This window comes from Mycteria americana, chromosome 6 (genome assembly GCF_035582795.1).
Source record: "Mycteria americana isolate JAX WOST 10 ecotype Jacksonville Zoo and Gardens chromosome 6, USCA_MyAme_1.0, whole genome shotgun sequence".
Classification (NCBI taxonomy): Eukaryota; Metazoa; Chordata; class Aves; order Ciconiiformes; family Ciconiidae; genus Mycteria; species Mycteria americana.
Window position 1 is genome coordinate 20,518,558 of NC_134370.1, and position 25,561 is coordinate 20,544,118.

Consider the following 25,561-nt stretch of genomic DNA (forward strand, 5'->3'; position numbering starts at 1 on the left):
AACCCTTCAGATTTTCTGCCGGTATGGCTCTTAGCTGCCATACAGATAAGCTGGGTTCATAGCATCATCAAAAAATAGCTGCTGTTTTAAATATTTCAGGCTTTTTAACCACTTCCGGATAAAACGAAATGTACTGCTGAGACATTTTTAGAGATGTTCCCTTTGGAGTATCCTTTAACAATCAACTTTTTGCCTTCCTAGTGGCAGTACAGAGTATGACGAAGGAGAGGCACCTCTCTCGTGTGCAGTGCCTGTGTTACACGTCTGTAGTTCCTACTGGACAAACCCAAATCAGTGTGTGCCGAGGCTGTTAATTTTAACGGAAATTTGCCTGCGGGTAGAGGTGGACTAGGGACCGCGAGCAACGTTGTCCAGATCTGGACAGCTGTTGCAGCGGAAAGCTCAGCAGAGTTGTTTCCAGATTCATCACCTGGGGGATTGTGGTTTGTCCTAAAAACAAAACCTGATGTGACTGGGCCTTCAGCAGGCATTGCTTCGCATTCGGTAGCACCTCGGTGTGCTCCTTCCCCTAATTATCTCGTATCTTCTGCTAATTAGCTCACGTCTATTAGGCGCATGTGGTTTACACTCTTCCCTGCCCCCCTGGAGGTGTGCTGACTGCCTGCATGTATCTGTTTTGCGGTGGAGTGTTTTTGTCTTGGTAGGGATCTTTGAGAGACATTTGAGAAGCCACCAGATTCTTGTCAAAACAATAGTGTCTGCATGTGACTTGGAGTCATACCTCATGTAGTTAATAACTGTAGCTCTTTGGGGGTTTTTATATATATAATGGATACAAACCAAGAGACAGCAATGTATTTGGAGGATTTTTTGTTTGTGGTTTGACTGTCCTGAGGTGCTATCGGTGATCACTGTAACGCCAGTGTTTTCATCTTTGCTCGGTTCCTTGGGTTGCAGCAGCTTTTCTGGGCTGGTAAAAGTGGCAGCTTTGAGTATTTTCTTTACTCACCCTTCATCTAAAGCTTATTTCAGGTGTCAGGAGTTGAGGAGTGCTAAGCAGGCGTACAAGACGCTGCACTATTTTTCTTACCAGCAGGTGGCCTTGCACCTTTCCTAACATGCAAAGACGGACCAGGCTGTGGCGGGATCGAGCTCCAGAACAGTTAACACACAGCAGGCTGATTCTTTAGTTCCTTTGCAATTCTACCTTTACAAATGTAAGGTTTTGGAATTCAAGTGAAATTTTTGTTTTATTTACTGTGCTGTTTTGATTTTTGTGGGTTTTTTTTTTTCCTTGTTAGTGCTGTTCTATGTCCATGTGTGTGCACTGGTCATAGGAAATTCTGCTCAAGATAGCTGCAAAAATACCCACGGAATAATTTTGGACACACGACCACAGTGTTCTGGCTTTGAGAGTCGCTGAGTTGGAATCTGTATTCATGCCTTAACTGGCATCGAACCTTTCCTTCCCTCTGCAGAATCCTACTTGCACCTAGAGAAATTGACTCCATCAGCGTATTATGACCTTATGAATTACTGAGTTTTTGAGAAGGCTAACTTCATTAGTCTCTCCAGGTAAAGAAAAATTTGTCAAGGTGATGTAAAACATGATTGAGGGCCCAGAGGCCTGTGCATTGTATTGGTCTCATCTCAAAATATTGAATCCATATTTATATTCCAGGGGGGAAATAACTGGGGGGGGAGCATAAGATCGGACTTGCTTTCTACTACTTCTTTCTTTGTTGAATTGTTACAGATTTTAAAAATTTAAATATACTGTAGTGTTGGGTTTTTTTTTTTTAAATACTTGGTTTAGATTTGTTTTGACATATTGGTAATCATTTAGCAGTTCTTTTGTACCAAGATTGGGCAATTAGATTAATGTAATGTTATTTAACCAAAGTAGTTTCATCAAACTTGAATTCTGCTTTGACCTACAATACATATTAGAAGATTATTGTTGCACAGAAGACTTACACTGGGATACCTCAATATAATAAATGTAGGAGCTGTTGAATCTGCAAATAGTTATGAACTCCTCACTACAGTTGTCTTCCTGTTAGCTTTGCATTTTCTTGTCTTGTATTTGTTGACTTATTCTCCTGTCTTTTAGTAGACAGTAAGTAAGTTTGCCTTAAAACGTGGATTAGGGGACACAACTGTTGTATTTGGACAACTTGATTTGGCTGAAAAGGGAGGAAAATATGAGAGAACACAGAATATATGTTTTGGAGATACTTAAAATGAAACATTTTGTTATGTGATTCAGGTTTTGTAAATAACCTGAAGTTTAAAGGGAAGGGGGATAAAGCTCAAACACTTACTAATCTGGCCCAAAGTAGAGTCATTTTGTTTCACTTTCTGTCTGCATTTTGTTTTATTTTGCTGTTCTGTTTTGCCTCTCCCCTCCCTCATGTATATTTAGAACAACCTAATTTTGACTTTTGGTTCAAGTACTAGACTGACTAATCCATTACTCACGCAGCTCTATTGCGTTGGTTCACGCGAGGGTGAACCAAGCTCACCCTTGGTTCAAACCTCTTCCATTCTGTGACTCTCATCACAAGCATCAGGTAACCCTATTGGGAAATGATTGGAGTGGCATCAGTCCTTAAATCATCAGCTCTTTCTGAGTACAGTTTTATGGTGGAATGCTTTGCCCTTTTGTTTTCCAAATCTTCTGTGAAACATTAAAATGGTGACCTTGCTCCACCCACCAGCTGCACCCTTTGCTCCATGGTCTTGTGAACCAGAAATGATCTGTAGCTGCTGTTACTATTGGCTATTTTGTTGCAGTGTGATATGGCCAGATTCTGACAAATGGAGGTTACCCTTCTCCCTTTCTAAGATACTACTTATAATTACCTGGGTTAGTGGTATAGTGAAAGGCTCTTGGTCAGATGATGTGGTAGCAAAGCACTGTATTGGCCCAAACACCCCGTTCTGTGGGTGGAGAAGCTGATAAAACAGCATGGAACTGGGAAAACAGTGTGTAATTGGGGAGGTTTATGAACACCCTGTGGGTTTTTTTGAAAGGGTGCTGCATGGTGTTACATCAGATCGGGGAGTTCTGGCATGCAGCGTGTTTGTATTAGAAGTAAGTGATCTAATACACAGGCCTGTGGAGCCACAGATGCTACTGTTTATCTACAAAACCCCACACTAGCAACAAAACAGAGTGGAAATACAACAAAACAGGGTGGAACAAAACAGAGTGGAAACCGAAACTCGTAGCAAGTCACTTGTCCCCTCTAGTAGCTCTCCTCTGGAGAAGGTGATAAAGGAGAATTGGGAATACTCCCTGTCAGTCTAAAAGAAAGCTGAAAGAGATGCATGTCCTTTCTCTTGTAATTCAACTTCTTGACACAACCCTGGATCCATGCTTTTGTTCAACAGACCCAGTTTGATGACGTCAATGCATTCTTCACAGCAGGAAAAAATATTTTTCAAACAAACTGAGCATTTCCTTAGACTGGAAAAGCAAATTGGCTGGATGCCTGGTGGCTCCTACAGCCAATCACTATAACCTTACCATAAATGTAGATGTGTTTCTATCTTAGGGTTGATTATTGACTTTATTTTAGCCATGGGACCATCCTGTCCCAGTCCTCTGTGTGTGCACTCTACCAGTGAGTGCTGGGATCCTGAATGCTGCATTATTTAGCGAATATTTTGCACATCACACAGCTCATTTAAAGTTTGACTTAGTGACTTGATATATTGCAAATGCATCTCTTTTAAAAGTTTTGCAGAGCTCTGGCTCCATCCCGAACTTGCAGCAGGCAGCTTAGCTTCAGAGGTTGGCTGGTGCTCTTTTCTCTTTTTTTCAGGCTAATTGCTCTTAGTTGTTTTTTGAGGATGGCATTACTAATACTAAGAATATGCTTTACACTTGCAAAGCTTGGTGGACAGCAAATGCCAGCTGTCAGATGTGTAACAGATGAACTGCAAAAGCTCTTGAGATAATGTGCTAGGGAGGCTAGATGTTGTCCAGAGATGAGTGAGGAAGTGTTCAAACCTTTTCCCTTCAGGCACTGCCTGGACAGAGCTGGGTTGATTTAGGCTGTGAGTAGTATCAGTTTCCTGCGTTTGTGAGTTAAACCCAAGGCTGAATCCTCATACTGAGGATGAGAGGAAAGATCTGTAGGGAAATGTCTGGAGTTAAAAGGTAAATGTGAGTAAAAGGTCTTTAGTTCTGCTTTTAACCTTTGACCTGAAGATGGCAGTAACAGGCACACCAGATGGCTTTATTTCTGATGCTGAGTAAGTGACACCCTTCAAGGAAAAAAGTTTTCATAATAATTTTAAAGTTAACTAAGACAAATTTTATTAAAGGGGGTGGTGGGGAGGAGTAGCCAAAGGAAACATTTTAAAAGATCTCAGCATGCTGTAGTTGGTCAGAATTTCTGAAAATGTAAGAAATATTATGTCTTTTGGGATTTAGCTCCACCGGTTTGCTTTGCTTTGTCATGCTCCTCTTTCTGGGATATCATCTAACAAGTGAGACTAGCATGCTTAGACAAAGCAGTGCCTTGTGGCTGACACTCCAGACTCCCTCGGGTTTTTTTGGATATCGCTTAACCTTTGAAATTCTTTGTGGGGGGAGGGACAGTGATATGAAAAGTTTTATCCCTCCCACTGACGTCTCAGATGCAGTTCGGCATCCTCTGCGACATCGAACGTTTTTCAGAGCGAGAACAGGATGCAGTGATCTCGCTCTGAATGTTTGTCTCCCGGGCACTGCTGTGCGCTTTCAACCAGGGCTCGTACTTCAGCTTGTACGATCAGGAGCTAAATTCTGGTAGAGAGGGGCTGTTGTGGTAGGAGCAAGGTTTGGAGGTGGTGTGGCTGTCACTGTTCCCTGCCTTTGCCTACTCACCCACTGCTACCACACATCTGCACAAACAGCCAAGAGGCCCGGGTAGCTCATGCAGCTACAGGAGTGAGTCATATCTTCTCTCTTCAGCCGCACGGCCCACTGCATAGTCGAGGTTTTACGAGCATGAAGCTAATGAAATGAGTATGTAGTACAGACTAGTTTATATTTCTATCAAAATGCAGTTGATTCTTTTCTGTCGGTGGTTCTCATCAGCAATTAAATGATAGGCTTAGAAAGCTGTGCCTCTCCAGGGGTGGCCATAACAAGAAGGGATACACTGGTGTTTGCTCTCTGAAGCAGTCTGTTAAGTTCCCAGATAAGACGTTAGTGATATTTTTCAGCTGAATCATTTCTCAAATACCTCGTTGGGAGCCAAGTATTTTGGAAGAGGCATCCTTTCCGCACTGCACAGTAGCTGCCTCTCCTGCTGTCAGCCAGCTCACACGCAGGAACGGGAGACGGGATGGGGGACCTCAGAGGGATGAACAGCAGAGCGTGCGTTTCTGGTTCCCTGGGATGGGCAGGAGAGTCTGGTGCCAGTGCAGGCCACGGCTTTAACAGCCACAGGTTTCCCATGTGTTTCTCCCAGCTCAGGGGTGCTCAGAACCTCCCCCCCCCCCCCCGTCTAGAGGTAGCCTGCTGAGAGGAGAGCAGTTCCTCCATTTCATGTGAGAAATGAAAAGGGGCTCGCATCCCTTTGCTGTAATAGTGTAAGGAAATTGTCTTACCTTCTTGAAGTGGAGGTTTTCAACTGGATTCTCAGCTCTCATTGAATCACTTCAGTGAGCCATGATTTTACTTGAGATCAATGATAATTTTGATGTTGTCTTGAGTTAAGCTAAGATTTCATTACACGTGCATAAAGCGGATGTAAAGATACGTTAGATCAGTAACTGGGGACTTCCCTCCCTCTGGGAGGCAGGGCTGGCTGCCAGTCCCTTCTCCATCAGCCCCGAAAGGGGCAGCCGGCTCTGCCCTGCCCTTGCCGCGTGGCACAGCCTGGAGCATCTCGGCTTGGTGCAGTGGAGGGCTGTTGCTATGTGGAGCTTGTTCCTTGCTCTCCCAGCTACTGTTCCGCTATTCCTGAGTGACCTGGTACAAAACCCAGGTGTTTTCTTTTCAAGGGGCCTACCTGAAAAACAGGATCCGACAAAAACAAGTCTACAGAAGACTAACTATAAATTATTAAAATCAAGGTAATAGGGAAGGTTTAGCCCTCATGAAAACAGTAGCTTGTATTGTGTAAGCAGAAAAAAAGAAAACAGATGTTAGCCCTTTTTCCCAAGTGTGGTTGTCCCCTGTTCCCCCCAGCCCATTTTTCTGAGAAGGCCTGGCCATTTGCAGTGCAAGTGGCACTGAGTTTTTAATGCTATAAAATACTATAGCAACTCTGTTTTATTTAAATACGATTCAGAAAGGGGGACACATTTATGCTGAAGACCGGCTAATTGCATAATTTCCTCTTTGTATTAAACAATGTGTTCATGCAGTGTAATGCAGTCTAATCAGAGTGCAGAGGAATGATTTATGTTATGTTGAAGAGGTCTGAGCATTTGACCTTGTAAATGAATTCCCAGAGACAGCTAAATACAATGCAGTAACAGGCTCTAATTAGGAAGCTGAAAGAGTTGTGTGTAGTTCTGGTATCCTGATGTAGAAACTATCCAGGCACTTTCAAGACCCTTGGGCAACAGTGTTTTGCAGCAGTGAAAGGAGTTACTACCTCTATTCAAGAAGTTACTAGCAAGGAAGTGAAAGAAAGAGAAACCTGGGAAGTACTTACAGGACTGACAACATGGTAGAAACCGTAATTCTGAGACAGAGATACACAAAACCTTGTCTTTTATTTAGTGCTGTTACTGACTTGGAAGAAGAACAGAACATGAATCAGCAGGCTTTAGCATTTTCTGCCTGTAGGTACTTGGGATATTCTTGAAGTCCTGAAAACTGCAGTGAAACCAGGCAGATGTTAGCCTTCCGTCTATGGAATGAAAAGCTGTGTGCAGCGAGAGCTGTATCTGTACCGGTCCCTGTATGTGTGCGTGCAATACACAACAGTATCTGTGATCTTATCCTGGTTAAGGAATGGATCAAAAAGCAGTTGAGGTTGGAGAAATCTCCAGCTGGGTTATAGGCAGATTAGACCTGAGTCCTGACAGTTTTCACCCCCCACGAGGCCGGTGGTACAACAATTGGTCTTGAAATCGGCTGGAATGAGCAAAAGCTTTGCAGAATTCTGTGGTTTTCCTTATTTCTGGAGGATGGTTATGTTTGTTTCAGAAATGTGTGCCTAAGCCTCTCTTACAGTCATAAAAGGAAAAGAAGAAAACATGGTTCTTTGGTCTGATAGGGAATTTGAGCGAACATGTAAAGGTGGGCATGTAAAACATTTAGTGGAAGAGGAAAAAACCCCTACATTTGGCTGGAAAATGCTGGCACACTTTCAGAAACCCAACCAAATTATTAAACAAAAATAGCATGTTATCTGTACTTTTCCATAGTTCTTATGGCTGTCTGTAAGAAAGAGGAAGAAGAAACTACCTTACGTAACTAAGATGCATCTGCAAATTAAATGCGAAAAACCTGCCTACTTCAGTCCTCTCGTGAGACTTGAGCATTGTTTGGGGAGAGGTTTATAAACTGAATGTGCCAGAGCACGAGTAATAGCTGTGTGCTGAGTTCCTCCTGGCTAAGTGACCAGCCGTCCTCAGCTGTCAGTCTCCTGCAGCACCAGAGGAGATAACAGGAGGGTCTTCCAGGCCCAAGCCGCAGTCAGGATGTGTGCAGGAAGGTGCGACAGAGGCAGGCTGGCACTGCACACGGGGCAGGGGAGAGCACCAGCAAAGTCCTGTCCTTCCTGCAACCTGTGGTGAGTTAGGCACCACTTTGCCAGGTGTGTTTGCACCTTATTTTCATCTACCAAAACGACATTCAGCAAAAGTGCAATGGATGGGGGTAGGGATGGATCCTTTTGCACAAGTCAGAGATGCAAAGAGTTTTTCTCAAGGCTTCTCTTATAAACAGGATTCTGCTGGGGAGGATTCTGTTTTATCCTAGATCTATAATGTAGATTGTAGCAAGTTATAAACACACATACACATCCCCCCCCCCTTATCTGTGACATTCATCTGTAACTTATGTTGTTGTTCTGATAAAGGCATTAAGGTGCATAGCCAACGATGGGTAGGGAAGGTCCCACAGAATCGCACCCACTCAGCAGTGATTTCCCTGCGTGCTGTGCTGTGAGACTTCAGCTAGACAGTTCTCATGCTACTCTGCATAGCTTGATTCTGCATTCGCCTTATTTTTAATTATTTCATGTTTTAGAAAGTAAAAGGCTTTAGAGGGCATTTACAACTACGTTTGTAATATTTCTCAAAAAACATTTGACAAGAAGTCATTTTTATAAAGCCTTATTCATCAGCATTTATTATATTACCTCTTTTTATTTTTTACTGTTTGGATTCTGTATTGGTAGCTGTGATAGTATGACTTACAGTGGTGTGTTCATCTGGCAAGTTTGTAATTAGCTACTTCTTGGCATTACGTGCTTGAAATTTTTATTAAACTACCTTTCTTCCTGTTTTGGGAAAACCCCTTAAGCGTTCTTAAGGACTAATGAAAATAAGTGTTAAGTGTTCAGGAGGCCCTTTGGCTTGTTCTCTGGAACACCTGGGTGGATGCAGGCTATCCAAACCTGCTGCGCTGTGCATGCCCAACTTACTGCTGGCTCTTTTAGCACCCTCCTGCAATGGAGTTGAAATAGAAAGCCCCAAACTGCTTTGCAATCCTTTGAATTGACATCTGACTTTTTCCTGGTACAGAAAATGCACATGTTTTAAATATGTTTGCATTTGCCACATTATTTTTGACAATTCCATATAACAGCATATATTTCCATATAATAGCATGCCAATTCCAAAAGTATGTTTCCTTTTTATCCTAAGGTATTTTTTAAAGTATGTGTTCACTTTAGTCATATAAGTTGTAGATTTCTCCTTGTATTTTTTGTACATTCTCCAGTTTATTGCCATATAATGATCATTCCTTCACTGTGCTACAGTGGTTCTCATGGAGGTTTAAAAAAAGAGTTCAGCTGTGCTCTTGGGAGTCGTTTGTTTACAGGTTGTGCTGAGTGGCTCATACAGAAGATGAGGAAGTTGCAGCAGGGTCATGTCTCCTTGTCCTGCCTAGCAGCGACACCTAACTGCTCCGAGCGCGCTGAGCCCAGATGCCAGGAGAAAGGGGCTGGAGACCAGGGCTGGGCCGTCTGGAGAGGTAGGTACCTGCTTGTTGGCATTTGTGGTGAGAGGCACTCGACTGTCATCGTCCAGAGCCTACGGGCAAAGAAGCTGCGTGTCGGTCGCAAAAAGTGAAACTCTGGCACTACAGAAAATTATTAAATTTGTTAGTGAGAGAAATTACCCTGTAGAGGTCATTTTCCTTGCTGTTGCTGGAGGTCCGGCCAAATTTGCTGATACAAGCACCTGAGCTTGTGAAGCTGTGTGATATAACTAGGCATGCAGAGTCCCCAGGTTTAATCTGTAAGAAATAGCCTTATGAAACCTGCTTCCAGCAAATTTCTCTGATTGATCTGATTTCTCATAATGTGCAAGCTCACCTTGAAACCTTTCTTTTGGTGAGATAATAACAGGGCAACCACTTCCAAAAATGTGGTGGGAACTTGGTCTTCTTGTTGCTGTCAGTATGGGAATACGTTGGTTGGGGAGCTCGGAAGTTATTGCGGAGGAAGGACCCCTGTGCTCTGCCTGCCCCACGCACACGCCGCGTAGGTTTGACTTCCTCAGGAATACAGGGCTTGTTTTTCACAGTGATGTGGTGGGAAGATTTCATTTACATTTTGACAAATTTAGATAGCATGTCACTGGAGTGGTTCTGATAATCGTCGGGGGGAATCTGTTCTCTCTTAGCTCTTAGGAGATGTGCCAATGTAACACTATCCTGAAGCCTTGTCTACAGTGTCATTTAGGGCAGATATGTCAGCATGAACTGTGAACCAGCTACTGAGGTGCTGCTGAGCGTTTGCACACTGTGGGGCAGAGCTCAGCCTTGGCCAGTGGCCTGAGGGCTTATCCAGGATCTCTAGTGGATTTGCAGCACTTTGGATAAAGACAGTGTTCCTTTGACTATGCTTCTGATATATTTGATGTTTTCTTTCTAACATTAGGCATGTCCACACCAGCTGGAGTGTAAGCTATGGGTGCTGCCTTGCAGATAAAATGTAGAGCTTATTTCCACAAAAAATCGTGAAGGGCACTCTATCTCCAAAACTATGTGCTTAAACTGGGCAAATTTATGGGGGAAAAATCTGTCCGCATCTATTACACATGAAGATATAGGTACAAACTCCTGTCTCAAGAGATCCTTATGCTGCACATAAGGAAGCAGAAAGGATGTAGGAAGAAAATTATCACTGTAGGCGTCCCATTTCTTTCCTGAGCATCTGCTACCAGGAAATCTCAGAGACAGAATACTGAGCTAGATGGATATCAGCCTGACCCAGCAGGGCTCATTCTTATGTTCTATTTATTTATCTAAGAAGGATGGGGAGGGAGCCATTAGCTCATTTTTACTTTGAATATGTTCCTTTGATTTTGAATGAGGAATAACTTTACCACATTACGATGGAGGAAGACACCTTGTCAAGAAGATGAAGGAAGGTCGTGAATTAACATGCTTCATCACCCTGCTCAAGAGGCCCAGGAGGCAAACATTGTATCCTCTAGCTCCTGAACAGCACTGGCAAAACTATTTTCCAAACTTTGTAGGTTGAAAACTGCCATATTTGAGAATGATTAGAGCTGTTTTGTCTTAGTTGTTAGAGAGAGACCAGTGCAGGAGCCTGACAATCATAGAGAAAGCTAGTCTATGGGTCTGACAGCTTATGGTTGATCTGACACTTTACAGATGCATACTGTGTGACAGCTGCAATGAATCAGGTTATTAGAGGGACTTGCTGCTCCCCAGCTTATTTATTCCTGCTTTTCTCAAAAGCGGGGGTGGGGAAGTGTAAAGCCTATCAATGAGATAGAGGAGAGGGCCTGAAGCCAGACAAACCAAAACATTTAGAGATTCTGCTAATGCTACGAAGATGAAAGGAATCCCCGAATAAAAAGGAGCCAGAGACATATTTAGCAGAGCCTCATTCCTAAAGAGCCAATTGGATGTAGGCAGGAAGGTCTCCACGCATGTCTCAGAAGTTGTTTTCCCTTATAAAGTAATGGCTTGTAATGTTATGAGCAAAGGGGTTACTTTATTCCCAGTTTTCTATAGCAGTTGGGATAAGACTGCAGCTTCTGCCCTTTTACCAAAAAAGTATGGCATCTACAAACTGGTGCGCGGCCGCTGAGCCAGTGTTCTTCAGGCCACGGGAATCCCATTTCCTAGGCGTGGTGGCTATACAGCCCCTGATGCTGTGGAGTCCCAAGCACATTTCATGTCCATACGACAATCTACACAAGTTACTGAAAAACGAAGAACTTGACTTAAGGAACATGTAGCTGAGAGTTTCCACTGATATCTTGAAAGATTCTTGAAGTCAGTGGGGAAGTTCCTAATGTGCATGGGAGCTTTGCTAGTATCTCTATAAAGAGAGCAGGGAAAAGGGAATGAAAGAGGCAAAATTATTTTTTCCACTTATTTTCCTTTCTCTGATCATACTCTGGAAATGCTGCTGTGATGGAGACTGCAAAATGGTTTTAGCATGGACAAACAGAGAAGTTCTCAGGGGAAGCCAAATAAAACCCATAGTTTTTGGCTGTGGAAGCAATGAAAGAACTAGAATCTCAGGATATAGACACACCAGGCAAATTGGACTGTGGTGGCTTCCATACAAATGGGAGGGATAAGTACTGAAAGACAGGCAGCAGAAAGTGGTGATGGAAGTGGCCTCCAGAGGGGAAGCTAAATTACTTTCAGAAATGGTATTATATTCTTTTTCTTGCAAAAAATTATACATATGTATATGTTTGGGCTAAGCTGGTAAGTGTCTGTAGCTACAGAGGAGGGTTCAGAGGTTTGATCCCCAGCATTTAGGCTTGGTTCTCAGAAGGCTTGTTCTGTTCAGTTCTCTTTAGGTTCTTATTCCTATCTCATGCCAAGTACATTCTCCCCTTCCCCCACCCCTCTGGCAATCACCTATGGTGCTGAGAAGAAATGTGCAAACTACTAATGTCATTTTTTTCCCATGTGTTTTTATCTGTAGCAATATCTGTGTGATCATAACTCAAGCATGGAATCACTAAGAAGAAAAGAAATACCTATATTCTATAATGTCCCTTGAGCCAGACTGACCTAATTTCCTTGCATAGTTCACCTGTTTGCTTGCCTTCCTTCCTGCCCTGGGACCTTCCATAACGTAACGCCCCAGAGACGAGCTGCCTGCTGAGCGCTGGCTCTCCATTGTGTGCTGGAGGCATGGCTGTGCAGCATCTCCCCACTTTTCCTCTGCTGTTCCTGCGTATCCATCACTGCTGCTCAGTCAGCCTCTGGGCTGACTTCTCCCTTCTCGTCTGCGTAGCCCTGTCTCTAACACATATCCTTCATATGGTAGGTCCCTCCAAACAACTGGTGTTTCCTCTTTATCGCTGCGTCACCAACTGCCTGCTCTGAATGAGACTCTGTGTCAGCCGTATCTTTTCCATGAGCACCCTGAAAGCTGGGATTCCCGCATCTTTGGTGCCCGTGACAGGCAAGGTGATGTGTGATCCCCACCCAAATAACCATTCCTCATAGCAGCCGAGGGGCCGCTGCTGCCGTCATTGCCACCACTGGTAACTGTGGTACATACCAGGCTAAGTTTACAGGAACTGTGAGGAAGCTTAACAGACATACGAAGGTGTCTGTGGTATCTGCATGGCCACTGCCTCCTATAATATCCACAGGGGCCTCTTGTAGAAAAATGTTGCCTGTATGTCTGGCTATGCTGAGGTGCCGTGTGAATGGTGTACCAGTTCTACTGAAGGGTTGGTTACCTGGCTCTGCAATCTCATGTGCTGTATCTGCTAGAGCATCCTCACCAGTAAGCTTTTTTGGGAGTGTGAACCTCTTCTCATTAAGGTGAAGAGTTTGGATTCTTTTGGATCTTTGTCCCAGTCTTTGTATTTCCAAGGAGAAGTAGTAGATGATGCTTCTGAAAACCTGGGATTATGTTTCCGCCAATCTAGGAGGTAATTGATGTTAGTATCAAAATCGGACATGATAGTGCAGTGAAGGGTTCTGCTGTGTGAAATTGTCCTTCCCCTTGACCTGAGTTCTCTGATCTAATACCATACGTTCTATGCGAGGTACATAATTTTTCTCAGCTGTTTTTGAATGCTGTTTGAAAACAAAGAATTTGGTTTTCACTGTCCTTTGAGTGTCACTTGGAGATATGCAAAGAAGGGTCTGTTTATATCCTCTGTTGTAGGTTGTTTACCTTGGTCCTTGGTGGGTTTTTTTCCCTTTTTTTTTTTTTTTTTTTTTTTTAATATCTCTTACCTTTTGTCCTGATGCTGGAAGTGAAATAATAAATAGCTCTTGCGTGGCTCATGTTCCAACATTGGTTAGCTTCTGTTTCTGACCCTCAAAGGCAGTTACATTCCTTAAAAGTTCCTTTCCTTAAAAGTGAAATTCCTTTTGGTCTTCAATCCATAATTCTGCCTATCTGCTGTCTCTATTAGTGGCCTAATCCTTATAATCTCTACATCAGAAAAACTCCCACTGCGGTTGTATGGGAGATTTTCTTGCATTAAGACTACTCAGTTAGGCAGCAAACACTCTGTAAGCAAACACACGATGCCCCTCCCCATTGTAACAAGACTCACAAAGCAAGGATCTCACTTGGATTCTCACATCTTTCTTGGCTTGTGTGCGTAGAGCAGGTTTGAATTTGTAATGGTTTAGTACTGGAGTTTAGAGATGTTAATTTCTTGTCTTTAGTACAAATTTAATGGCAAAATATTGTTGACTATGAAAGAGCTGCTTGGCTAGAATCAGCCTGTCCAGAGAACAGCTGGCTACAGCTGTAAAAATCCAGTCCTGTGCTGAAAATAACTTGTACAGTGAGAACCCTTGCTTTATTCGCTAAAAATATGTTCAATGGAAAAGCTAGATGGGGGTTATAAAATTTAACAGCTTTATTATGAACAATTTGAGATGAGTTTACAACAGTCCGGACTTGTGGCCATCAGTGGAGTAGCACTAGGGTGAAGTTGGCCCGCAGGTCCTAGGGTTTTGAAAATAAGCTGACAGAGAAACAGAATGGATTCTAACCCATCGCAATCCAGAGGGGATCATAACAACCTTTCAACAGAACATTTTCACAACCTTCAAAGACTTCACTGTGAACCCTGTACAACAGTAGGTACTTTTTTCACTACCCTTAAGCCTATGGGCAATATTTAGCATACAAGCAAAATGCCGAGCTTTTAAAGAGACTTTGTGGCAAAATTCAGCAGCTGTTTAGCTTGCCAGAAATATTTTCATTGTGTTTGTCAAAATCTTTAATGACAGCAAAGTGTTTATTTAAAAACACCTTCCCTGTTAAAAAGGACTGCTCTTCCAATTTCTCTCTCTGCCTCTTGGATGTTACTATGGAGGCCTGGACCTCTCTTGTCTGAACACATGCTCCTCCTGCCAGGGGGTCTCTATTGCGGGCACACCCCATCTCTCTGTATTTTAGCAACTCTCCTGAAGTTTTAAAGTGTTTATCTTACACAGCTGAAAGTCTCCTCCTGTTTCATGAGCTCTACACTGGAATGCAGTGGAAGAGACCCAGGGCCTGTGGCCACCCAGATTAGAGGTTTTTGTAATAAGGTCCCTATATGGTTTTGTTAGAGACTTCAGCTCTGTCTCTGTCTGTCTCTGCTCCTTGTTTGGGAGGCTAGTGGGAGGAGAAGAGCTGAAGAGGCTATATAACCTCAGAGCTTTCAGACACAGAGTGCACCATCCCAGAGCAGCTGTCCCCAGCCAAGCACTGTCAGGGTAAGTCGTAATGAACCCATAGCATGAGTTACAGATTGCTGGAGGACTTCAATTAAATAATGGCAAATGGAAGCTATTCAGGAGGATGTACTGCTGTGCTGTAGTTTGCTTAAGCAAACTTTCTAGAATTGAATTGATAAAATGCTTGTAATACCTATACCAAGTTGTCTTTATTTTATAGCACTTCTGAAAGGGAAATAAAAGTTCTACCTGATGATTTTGCTGATTCTACTAGCACTCCAGCAACAGCATAAAGACACAGTCTGTGTAATGCCATGGCTGGAATTACAGCTATATTAATGTTTAAATGAACCCGTGTGACCCCGTGGTGTTAGTTTTGTACAGAACAGAGCTCCTGAAGGGGTGAAGTTGCCTACTGTGTAGCAGGGTTTCTCAGTGGGTTTGCTTCAGTGCTGTTAACTCAGTGTAAGGTGATGTGAGTGTTTTGGGGAATGTGACTGTAAGAAGATCTGGAAGTATGCAAAATAGCAGTGTCTAATAGGATACAATGAGGATGCGTGTGTATTTGTCCTTGTCTCTATGTATATGAAACTACTGTTCTGTAAAATGCCAAACATTTCATTAAGGAACAGGCTACACACAGTATTTCTTGTGGGGCTGGAGTTCTCTCAGTAGCTTGTTGTGGAGATTGGTGAGGTGATTGGTTATCTTTAGATATAAAGCAGGTAGAAGAAAGAGGCTGAATACTGTATTAATTGCTTGGGAGAAAAATTTCCTTTCTTCCACAGTGCCAAGTGACATTTGCTGCTGTAGCATGTTAGGACTGCATGCCATGGTAGTCCTGAGCTATAATTCACTGGGCTGGCAGCAGAGCACCCTGTCTGAAATCATTCAGCTTTGATTTTTCAACTTTTTGTGCTTTATTACTAAATATGGCTTTCATTTAGAGTCCACTAAACTCAGAAATGTAGCCTTTCCTGCCCCCTTCTTTCCCCTCCCCCAAGTGATTTTTGGCATTGCATTAGCTGCATGGGTTTGAGCAAACCCCCTGACCTCGAACTCTGTTCCAAAAACAGACGGTTGAAAAGCCTATTTCCTAATTAGGAAATGGTTTGTCCAAAGCAGTCTGTTCATTCATGTTAGATAACAATTGTAGTTCATTCAGTAAATGTTTGAATATAAAGAGCCTGTTTTCCCAGGAGTTTAATAAATACAAAAATTGCAACCTACTTTCCTTTCCCAATAATAATGATAAAATATCTGGAGTACATCAAGTCAGGACTTCCCTATCCTTGTCTTCTCCTGGGAGCTGCCCAAGCAGCCTGCAGGAGTGGGGCTGCAGCCGCGTCTCACGGCTGCCTGGCTGGGGAGAAACGGAGGATCCCAAATGAAGGATTTGGGCGAACTGTCCGCGCTTGTTCCATCCGATGTCGAGGCTAAACAGATTGTAGGCTCCTTTGCTCGTCAGCCATGGCTCTTGCTGACCCCATTGCCACTTCGTCCTGCGCTTCCAGTATTCCCGTGGCAGAAGGTTTTGGAGACTGCGTGCGGAGCCAGCTGGTCTGCGGATGACAGCTGTCTCCTTTAGCTGTTAACACACTGCAATTTGTTGAACTTTGCATGGAAGCCCGGGCTCAGAGCTAGCTAAGTGATTCCCTACCACACTATAAATTGTAAGCAAATAGTTCTTCTTGAGTCCTGGTATTCAGTGCTTGTTTCTGTAATTGACTTTAATACAAAGCTTTCAAAGCATTTTTATTACCCATATTATCTTCCTGTTGCCAGAGGAGGAAAACAGTTTCTTTTTACTGAGACAAGGAGCCAACATAAATTACTCTGCCACTCTACAAATGTAATTTATTAGCTTCTTTGAAGTGATGATAGACCATATGCTAGGACCTGTTTTTAAAACACATACTGTCCCTGGCTTCATTTTAAAGGTGGGTTATTTTTTCTGAGTCACTAGGGAAGGGCTGGAAAAGGCGCTTTTTTTTCCCTTTTTAATTGGGAACATTTCTTCTCTTTTAAAAGGTTAAATGTAAACTTAATTGGCCATCTTGACCCAGTGGGTTAATATCTGCATCAGGAAAACACCACTGGTACATGATTTAATGTAGTTAGTCTTTGGGAAGCCCGAGACTGGATGGGGAAGACTGATGTGCTCTTACCTTTGACAGCTTTCCACATGTGTCAGGATTTCGTCAGGGTGATAGAAAAGCGGGGGAAGTTGTGCTGAATCCGATGCAAAGGGATCTTTGTTTTTGCAGCTGTCAGTCCAGCGTTCTTTTATCTCCCACCCACCCCCAGCCATGGATTTCTCTGACCAAATTTAGATAAACATTTGCTGCTCTGTCTGCCCGTGCTGCAAGACTAGAAACCTCCTCTGGAATCCCCTGGATAATCTCTAGTGCATACAGCCCTCCGGCAGACGTGGCTGAAACCTCTTGCGCTTTCAAAAGGAAGCCCGTTCCCTCCTGCGGCCCCGCAGGCCTTGTGATTGCCAAACCGGTGCCATACCTCTCTTTGCTGGTGCTGGCTGCTTTCATACAGCTGTCTCTGTCTTCGGCGGGGGGGGGGTGGGGTGGGGTGTCCTCTACCTGAGTATGTTGGTTTGCTTGTATGGTGTTTTGGTTTTTTTGTTTTGTTGTTGTTGTTTTTTTTTTTTTTTTTAATTCTTTCCTGCTGTTTTCGTAGGGCTGTTTTCTGTCTGGAGGGCCTGAGGCATTGACGTAGAAGATGTGCGAGGAAGAGGACAGCACTGCCCTTGTTTGTGACAATGGGTCAGGGCTCTGCAAAGCCGGCTTCGCTGGGGACGATGCCCCAAGAGCAGTTTTCCCTTCCATTGTGGGTCGTCCCAGGCACCAGGTGATGAACTGCTTTGGTTATTCCACACGGGGCTTGCAGAAGGCTTTGCTGCCCCGTCGCCAGCCCTCCCCCCAGAGCCAGCTTTTCCTGTGTTTGGGACTAGCCCAGCCCTGGGTGATCTGTGTAACACAGCATTTCCAGGCAAAATGAGTCCAGCAGTGCACTCACCTGAGTCAAAGCAGGTTTCTTGCCTTGTGAGAGGAGTCCTTCTAAAATTTTTCACTCCTTTATATGCCCTCTTCTCCCTGTCCCTTAAGTTTGGATTACCCAGAGAACTTGGTGAGTAAAGCTAGTTTAAAAAAACCACAAAAGCCCAACAACAAGTACCTGGAAATTTTGACTGCCCTAAAAGCTCGTGATAGGTGATGTGTGGAAAACTAAAGGAGGAAGGAGAAGTTTTCAGTCAGCTTCCTATTAACCTTCCTGACTTTATTCATTTAGCTGAATCACAAATGGGCACCTGTATAGGGTTGAGTTTCTTTAGCTTCAAGGTTTATATTTGAGTATATGATGCATTCCAGTCGATTTTAATAGTTTGCAAAATACATGTACTATCTGAGCTGTTAAATATAGAGAGTTTCTGAGCCAGATCATCATTAGCATGAACTAGAGTAGCTTGGCTAGGCCATGACAAACTAATCCTCCTAATTAGTAGATCCACCTAATTGCTTCTATGCTGTCTAAGGACCTGGTGAAATGGGAAGAGGTATAGTGGTTGTAAGATGCAGCACTTTATATACCCAGCAAATACATTTTAAGCTCTTCAGGGCAGAAGAAATGTGTCCCTAATTGAGGCTTCTGGGCATCAACATAATTGAAAAAAAAAATTCAAATGCTAGCTTCTGTAGACAGTGTGAACAGTATTAATTGCTCAAAAGCAAGCCATACAGTCACAGCGGAAACAAATACAGCAGATTTCTAGAACCTTTCTTTCCTGATCATGTATCACGGATAGCATTAGTGCCCTGAAGGAAGGATCATCCCATCATAAATTGCAAATCCAGCTTGCTTGTTTCTAAGACAGGGCAGTTAGAGATGCCAAGGTTTGGAGTGTGTAATGACTAAATTCTGATGAGAGTATTGTGCACTCAAAGTATCCTACTATATACTACTTTTTTTCCAGTATTTCTAACTTTAACATAGAGATTACTGTATATCCAGAGTAGTTTCCAGCTTCTGGTCCGTGGACGATTTCTACAGGATCCATGAAAATACCGAAAAAGAAGCCCGTACCAGTAGATTTAAATTGTCTGTCTCCAATGGCAATATTATAGTGTTCAAAAGGAAGATTAAAAAATGTTGAAATTTAAGCTTTGGGAAATGAAAAATGCGTATTGCTCCGTCTTGACCCTTAGATAGCACAACAGCTCTTTCTGCTTTTACTCCACTTTATTACAGTTTAGCAGACAGTTCATTCCTAAATAATAATGAACATTAAAACAACCCTATTTTTCCACTTTATCTTGATGAATTTAACATTGTACTTGTGCTGTTTACTTAAACTGTAGTGGAAACATGAACTCCAGAGGTTTAAGTGAACTAAAATTTAATTTTGGAAATTAAAAAGCAATGAGTAATTCTCCATTCATTAGTATTCATAAAGTATTTTGTAACTAGTATCACCAGCAACTGGATTTATTTCACAGCTTATGTTCTATCTACTTTGTGACACCTCTCCTTGAGAGACTAACTCCATTTGTGTTATTTTATAGGGTGTGATGGTTGGTATGGGTCAAAAAGACAGCTACGTAGGTGACGAGGCTCAAAGCAAGAGAGGAATCCTGACCTTGAAATACCCCATAGAACATGGCATCATTACAAACTGGGACGACATGGAGAAGGTATTTCAGCTTTGAAAAGATAATGTGTATCACTGGTAAACAGAAATACTTGAAACAAATGTTTACAGAATACCCACTAAATTTTAGATGAAAGCATCATGCTATCAAGTATGGTTTGACGAGAAGGTTGTTAACAACAACGGTTAACTTGCATCTAAAGCTGAAGTATCACCAGGAGTACATCAAAATAGTTATTGGGAGTTCTTTTTACTCCAGTATGATCTATACACCTTTGCATGACCAAAGGAGGGGGAAGGGGGAAGGGAAGGAAAGAAAAGGAATATCCTCCATTTGCTAGTAAAGAAATGGAATTTAAGAAGGTATCTGTTTCTGCAAAAATGCAAAGCATATATGTAATTTTGATGTGAAGGGCACTGTTTACACACATACTTAATGCTTGAAAGATTAGCAATGTTGCAGTACTATGCATCCATTTCAGAGCCAGTACTTGGATGAAAGGCTTCCAGAACCATGTTTACAATCGTAGTCTGTACGGTTGATATAATTTCTAAGATGGTATTTCTATTTAATATTGTGCTGTGGAAATAAAGCTATTTGAAACAGTTGGGACATCACAACACGCTGGAAGTGTGTGGAGCCATGCAGGACTTACTGACTCTCATAGCATTGTACGTTTTACTTGGAAAGACAGCAAAACCTTTCAGATGCCTAACCTATCAACCAGTCTCTAACCACCACCAGCCTGAAAACAAGCTTAGAAAAAACTTTTTGGCCTTTCGAAAGTCTCTGGTAGTTTTACTTCTTATGGTGTATTAACCTCCTCATTGTGGTTCACTTGGCCTTAGATTTTTATAGCTGGTAGGAATGAGCCATGGGGAGGCAATAAACACAAGTTGACTTTCAGCCTCACAAGCCATTTGCCTTCATTTCTTTTTATGAATTCTTGGGCTGGCCTCTACAAACCAAAAGATGAAAGTGTTTTCAAGAGACCCATTATCTATTGAGCTCTACTGCATAGGTCTGCATACGTTCTAGAGTTGTTCTAGAACTCTTTAACTTTCAATCATTATTGAAACAGTGTTGCTGGAACCAAGTCTGTCCTGCTCTGTCTCTTGTACTGTAAGAATAATGTATTTATTCTCATTAACTTATGTGTTATTAAAAGAAGTCATATTAGTAGCAGTAAAACCTGAGGATAGTGGTTTTCTTTCTCTAGTTACTTTGGTCATCTCTATGAAGGCAATAAGAACAACTGCGTGAGAAACATTACTAGCCTATCTCTAGGGCTGTAAGCAGAGTGCTGGAGCACAATACCTGTCTGGAAGTGATTCTGAGCTGCTGGTTGATAGTGTTTCTTTCCTTTGGCTTCTCCCATTGTTCTCAGATCTGGCATCACTCTTTCTATAATGAGCTCCGTGTTGCGCCTGAAGAACACCCGACTCTACTGACTGAAGCACCACTGAATCCCAAAGCCAATCGAGAGAAAATGACCCAGGTAAGCTCACACTGAAGCTATGGAATAATTCCAACTTTGTGAATTCAACAGGGTGTGAACTTTGTCATTTCAGTTAGTCATGCTGTCCAGTAGTCTCTCTCTCTTAGTTATGGAAGATGGAAAGTGCATAGTGACCACCTGTCATATTTGCATATTATTACATTTACTTTAGAAAGTCAGTGTATCTGCTTTGAATGTGAGTACTTCAGTCTGTCCAAGCGTTATGTCATCTTAATCTGTTTTTATGCCTATTACAAAATTATCTTTGATATGTGCATATGTCTATATTCATATGTTAAAGATACAGGCCAGATACAGGGAGATGTCTTATTGGACAAATATTTTTGGATTTAGATTTTGTATTTTCTTTCCTTGTTATTACCAACCATCAAGAAATATGAAAATCTTGTCTTCTCCCTCTCTTTCAGTATATTGCTTCAACTAAGCTAAAAAACCTAGTGTTAAGGCAATTATTTTAATTGCATTTCAGATTATGTTCGAGACTTTCAATGTGCCAGCCATGTATGTAGCTATTCAAGCCGTCCTGTCTCTCTATGCTTCTGGACGTACCACAGGTAGGCGTGCGGGGAATATGGCATAGACATTTGAAATACTTAAGTGGGTTGATGTGCACCTGGGAATTAATTGTGTATTATCTTCTCAAAGGGATTGTGCTTGACTCTGGGGATGGTGTCACCCACAATGTGCCAATTTATGAAGGCTACGCCTTGCCACACGCCATCATGCGTCTGGACCTGGCTGGCCGCGACCTGACAGACTACCTCATGAAAATCCTGACGGAACGTGGCTACTCGTTTGTGACCACTGGTAAGGACACGCTGCTGACTGAGGAGGAGAGTTCTTTAATGAGCAATGTTTCTAGCAGCCTTAGAAAGACTAGCAGTGGTTCTGCAGTTGATTAGACATAAGAAGGAATCCAACAGGAAAGTCCCCTGCAAGACTAGCAGAGGATGTGTTTAAAAAATGGGGGGGGCTGTTGGAGAATGCAACCTGTCAACATGTGTGGGTCCTTCCTGAATGCCATTCTAAAGATTGAATCCTCTTGACAGCGGAGCGTGAAATTGTCCGTGACATCAAGGAGAAGCTGTGTTACGTGGCCCTGGACTTTGAAAATGAGATGGCCACTGCTGCCTCTTCTTCCTCTCTGGAAAAAAGCTATGAGCTTCCTGATGGTCAGGTGATCACTATCGGAAACGAACGCTTCCGCTGCCCAGAGACCCTCTTCCAGCCATCTTTCATTGGTAGGTCGGATGATTCTTCTGCCTTGGTAAACTGCACATAAATATCAAGTCCCTGTTTTCTTTTGATTGCATCCCATTGCTAACTCACTTAGACCTAGACACAGGTGTGTCCTAGCACCCATTATATAATAATCTTTTAGAACAGCACTATTAATATGGTGGGAGGAACTTCATGTCAAACAATAAAGCAAAATGCTTTCCCAAAACAAACCCTGAATGTTTATTCCTGGCTTCTGACATTGGGCCTATGCTATTTTGTAGGTTGTGCAGCTGGCTACTACAAGAAATATGGCTGCAAAGCCACTTTTCTAAGTAGTGTGAGGATTTTAATTTGAATGTGCTTGCAGGGAGGTGGTGTGGGAGGGAAGCACCACTTTTATTTTTCAAAAACTCTGCTCCAAATCCTGAATCCATGGGTCATCACATTTGCAGAGCAAAGCCAACGCAATGCATGCTAATCAACAGCCACGAAGGCAGACTTGCAACAAGGTCACACAGAAATCCAATGTTGGTTCTGCCAATCGGCAGAATTTCAGCTCAGAAATAGATGAAGTAGTTGCATACTTAGAGGTATTAGGACATATTTTGACTGTTCTGTCTCTGAGCTGGCTCAACTAAAAAAAAAAAAAAAGAAAAAAAAAAGAAAAAAGAAAACAAATCATTCCAAGACCATATAAGGAATTCTTAGGGCATTTGAGATAGCCTGCAAAAGCCTAGTGGAAACTACTACTCCACACCCCCAGCTTTCTTTTTAAGGACGAGTTGTGTGTATAAGCAGGAAAGGAGGACTGTACACCAAGGAACTCCTAAGCAAATAATTTAGGCAGCTGCAGAATGACTTTCCAGATTTCCACAGCTCTGAAGACTGATGTCTTCCAAAGAGACACTAAAGTTCATGTTGTCAGTTCTGTGTTAACAATTTTAAGTCTCTGTACGGAGTTGCTTCCTCAGTGTTCTTCTGTAACTTTCCCAGGCATGGAGTCTGCTGGCATTCATGAAACCACTTACAACAGCATCATGAAATGCGATATAGACATCAGAAAGGATCTTTATGCCAACAATGTGCTGTCTGGAGGCACTACAATGTACCCGGGTATTGCAGACAGGATGCAGAAGGAAATAACTGCTCTGGCTCCCAGCACTATGAAGATCAAGGTATGGTGCAATTATTTGTAGACTATTTGATTTGGCACGTACAAAGTCCTCAAAAATCTAATGAAACATAGCAACACTTCACAAACTAAGTGCTTTGTACATATTTTGAATCATGCCTGTACCTTCTAGCAAATAATCACCACCTGGTAACTTTGCTGCTGGAAGAAGAGAGCCTTCTCTCCTCTCATTTCCTTGTTCATGGTGAATTCTGCAAACTGCCCCAACATGGCCAAAGAAGAATAGCATGGACCCAGCAGCATAAATTTTCCTCTGGGGCTATAAGTGAGCTTCTTCAGCCCTTTTTGGCTGATGGAGATGGGAGAGAGGAGATGCTGGTTTTGTCCTTGGCCTACAAGTTCAGGAAAGAAAGGCTCTCTGACAAGCCAGTGTTCCTTCTGCTGCTTCAAATCTTCTGTTCCTTGCTTTGTAAACATTTTATCAGCTATACCAATAAGAGTGCTCCATGGGTCACTCATTTTTCCAAGCCCTACTGGGTTATCATTATATGTTTCCAGAGCAATTATCTCTCCTTTTCTCCTATGCAGTCATGAATACACAAATGCACTACTCTTACTGGGCAGACTGACTCAGGCAGAGAAATTGAGGATATAGACTCAGACTTAAATAAAAACTTTTTAACTTTACTTCTTGCATCAATGGCTAACTGTAATGCCAGGGATCACACTAGCACATAGATACAGTGTTTTTGTTAATATCAAAGATCACTGCTTTAATATCTGCTTTTATCACTGCTTTTGTATAAAAAATGTATTTTATTCACAGTGGACAGTTGTACTTAATGCTTTTATTTCTTAAACAGATCATTGCTCCTCCTGAACGTAAGTACTCCGTCTGGATTGGAGGCTCTATTCTTGCCTCCCTCTCTACTTTCCAGCAGATGTGGATCAGCAAACAAGAATATGATGAAGCTGGCCCATCCATTGTTCACCGCAAATGCTTTTAAATTGCTTTATCTTTATATGTCTCCTTAGTGTATTACTGTGAATGTATTCAGGAAAATACATTCTTATAATTTCATTCCATAAATCCTTCATCATAATTACTCTAATTAATTGGATACTATGTATTTTTTTGGAATAAATTTTAAATATGCTATGAAATTGCTGCTCCTATTTAAAAAAAAAACACCAACCAAACATGCATTTGTGGAGGTACCATTACAGCTGGTTTGAAGCTCCATCTTGTGACACGAATTTGTTACTACACTGTACTGGGCTTAATAGAAAAAGCGGTACCTTTTGCTCAATGATACCAATGCTAGAAAATGCTCAGCTCTCAGGCTGCACGTTGTCAAAGTTTAGCCTCAGTAAACATTTTAGTCTGCAAACAGAACCAGTCTTGATTTTTCCAAAGTTCTGGGCAGTACCAAAGGAGCATAGCATCTGTTCGATATCAGGATGAGCATGGGCACACTGCTTTGTATCTGCTCCATCCAGGAATATTATCTATCCACATCACCTCTTAATTCACAGCTGTCATGCTGGAAAAGCTAATTTTTTACAGTGTGTGGCCCAGAGGCCTACAATGCGTACTACAACAATTCTGTGTGTTTTATTTAAAGAAATGAAACCTGTTCCTTTGGGAGCATATCTAAACACTAATATTAGGTTGAACACGTGACTTTCCTATCATATGCCCTCAGGATGAGTGCAGCCTATTATTTTTATGTTGTGATTTCTGGCAAGGTCTAAAGGGTAATTAAGCTGGCTTAATACACTTTCTCTTCAGAACTGTTTTTTTGGGGGTGGTAATGTAATCAAAGTAGATAAAATAATTTAGACAACTGACATTCAACTAGAAGTATATGCATAGAAGCTGAAGCCAGTAATACTGTCTTAAAAGTTTATATATGAATAAAGAATTCACTGAGACAGACCTGGAAAAGATCAGTTCTAAGGAACTTACTGCAATTTGTGTTCATTAGAGTTCAGGATAAAGGATGCTATTTATTTTTGTTACCTAGTTTCCTGTCTAAACTCAATAGTTTACCTCACATGCCTGTTATTCATTATCTTTCAAACTGTAAGGTCTTTGCAACAGCACCTGTTATTTAGCACGTCTGCATAACCCCTGGGTTCCAGATCTTGTCCAGCTTCTGACTGTTAGCACATGTTCCAAACTTTATTGTACTAACCTTATTATTTAAAGTATAGGTCATCTAGGTTGTTGGAACAGA

General features: G+C 42.2%; 1 protein-coding gene and 1 long non-coding RNA gene across 3 annotated transcripts in view; both read left to right on the forward strand.

Moving 5' to 3' along the window:
• LOC142411272 (uncharacterized) overlaps positions 1 to 8,959 on the forward strand; it is a 76,481-nt gene extending 67,522 nt beyond the window's left edge. Inside the window, exons 10-14 of the long non-coding RNA XR_012776145.1 lie at positions 1,055 to 1,178; positions 1,440 to 1,536; positions 3,714 to 3,760; positions 3,993 to 4,129; positions 7,342 to 8,959. This is a non-coding gene — a long non-coding RNA (uncharacterized LOC142411272). The remainder of the gene's footprint in view (positions 1 to 1,054; positions 1,179 to 1,439; positions 1,537 to 3,713; positions 3,761 to 3,992; positions 4,130 to 7,341) is intronic.
• A 6-nt stretch (positions 8,960 to 8,965) lies between these two features.
• ACTA2 (actin alpha 2, smooth muscle) lies at positions 8,966 to 25,352 on the forward strand. 2 transcript variants are annotated; one of them, XM_075504890.1, is made up of 9 exons: positions 8,966 to 9,118; positions 17,480 to 17,650; positions 19,363 to 19,491; positions 20,837 to 20,947; positions 21,438 to 21,522; positions 21,614 to 21,775; positions 22,018 to 22,209; positions 23,183 to 23,364; positions 24,185 to 25,352. In XM_075504890.1, exons 2-9 carry the CDS (start codon positions 17,522 to 17,524, stop codon positions 24,326 to 24,328), a joined length of 1,134 nt encoding a protein of 377 aa, XP_075361005.1. In that variant the 5' UTR covers positions 8,966 to 9,118; positions 17,480 to 17,521; the 3' UTR covers positions 24,329 to 25,352. The 2 variants fall into 2 exon arrangements, with proteins under 2 accessions (XP_075361005.1, XP_075361004.1); XM_075504889.1 differs by lacking the exon at positions 8,966 to 9,118 and adding an exon at positions 14,671 to 14,824.
• Positions 25,353 to 25,561: the final 209 nt, after the last annotated feature.

What these genes read in the sequence shown, in the direction of transcription:
- ACTA2 (XM_075504890.1), top strand. Translation starts at nt 17,522, where the DNA reads ATGTGCGAGGAAGAGGACAGCACTGCCCTTGTTTGTGACAATGGGTCA. An exon ending in ACTGGGACGACATGGAGAAG is followed by an intron (nt 19,492 to 20,836) that starts GTATTTCAGCTT and finishes CATTGTTCTCAG; the next exon opens with ATCTGGCATCACTCTTTCTA. An exon ending in CTACTCGTTTGTGACCACTG is followed by an intron (nt 21,776 to 22,017) that starts GTAAGGACACGC and finishes TCCTCTTGACAG; the next exon opens with CGGAGCGTGAAATTGTCCGT.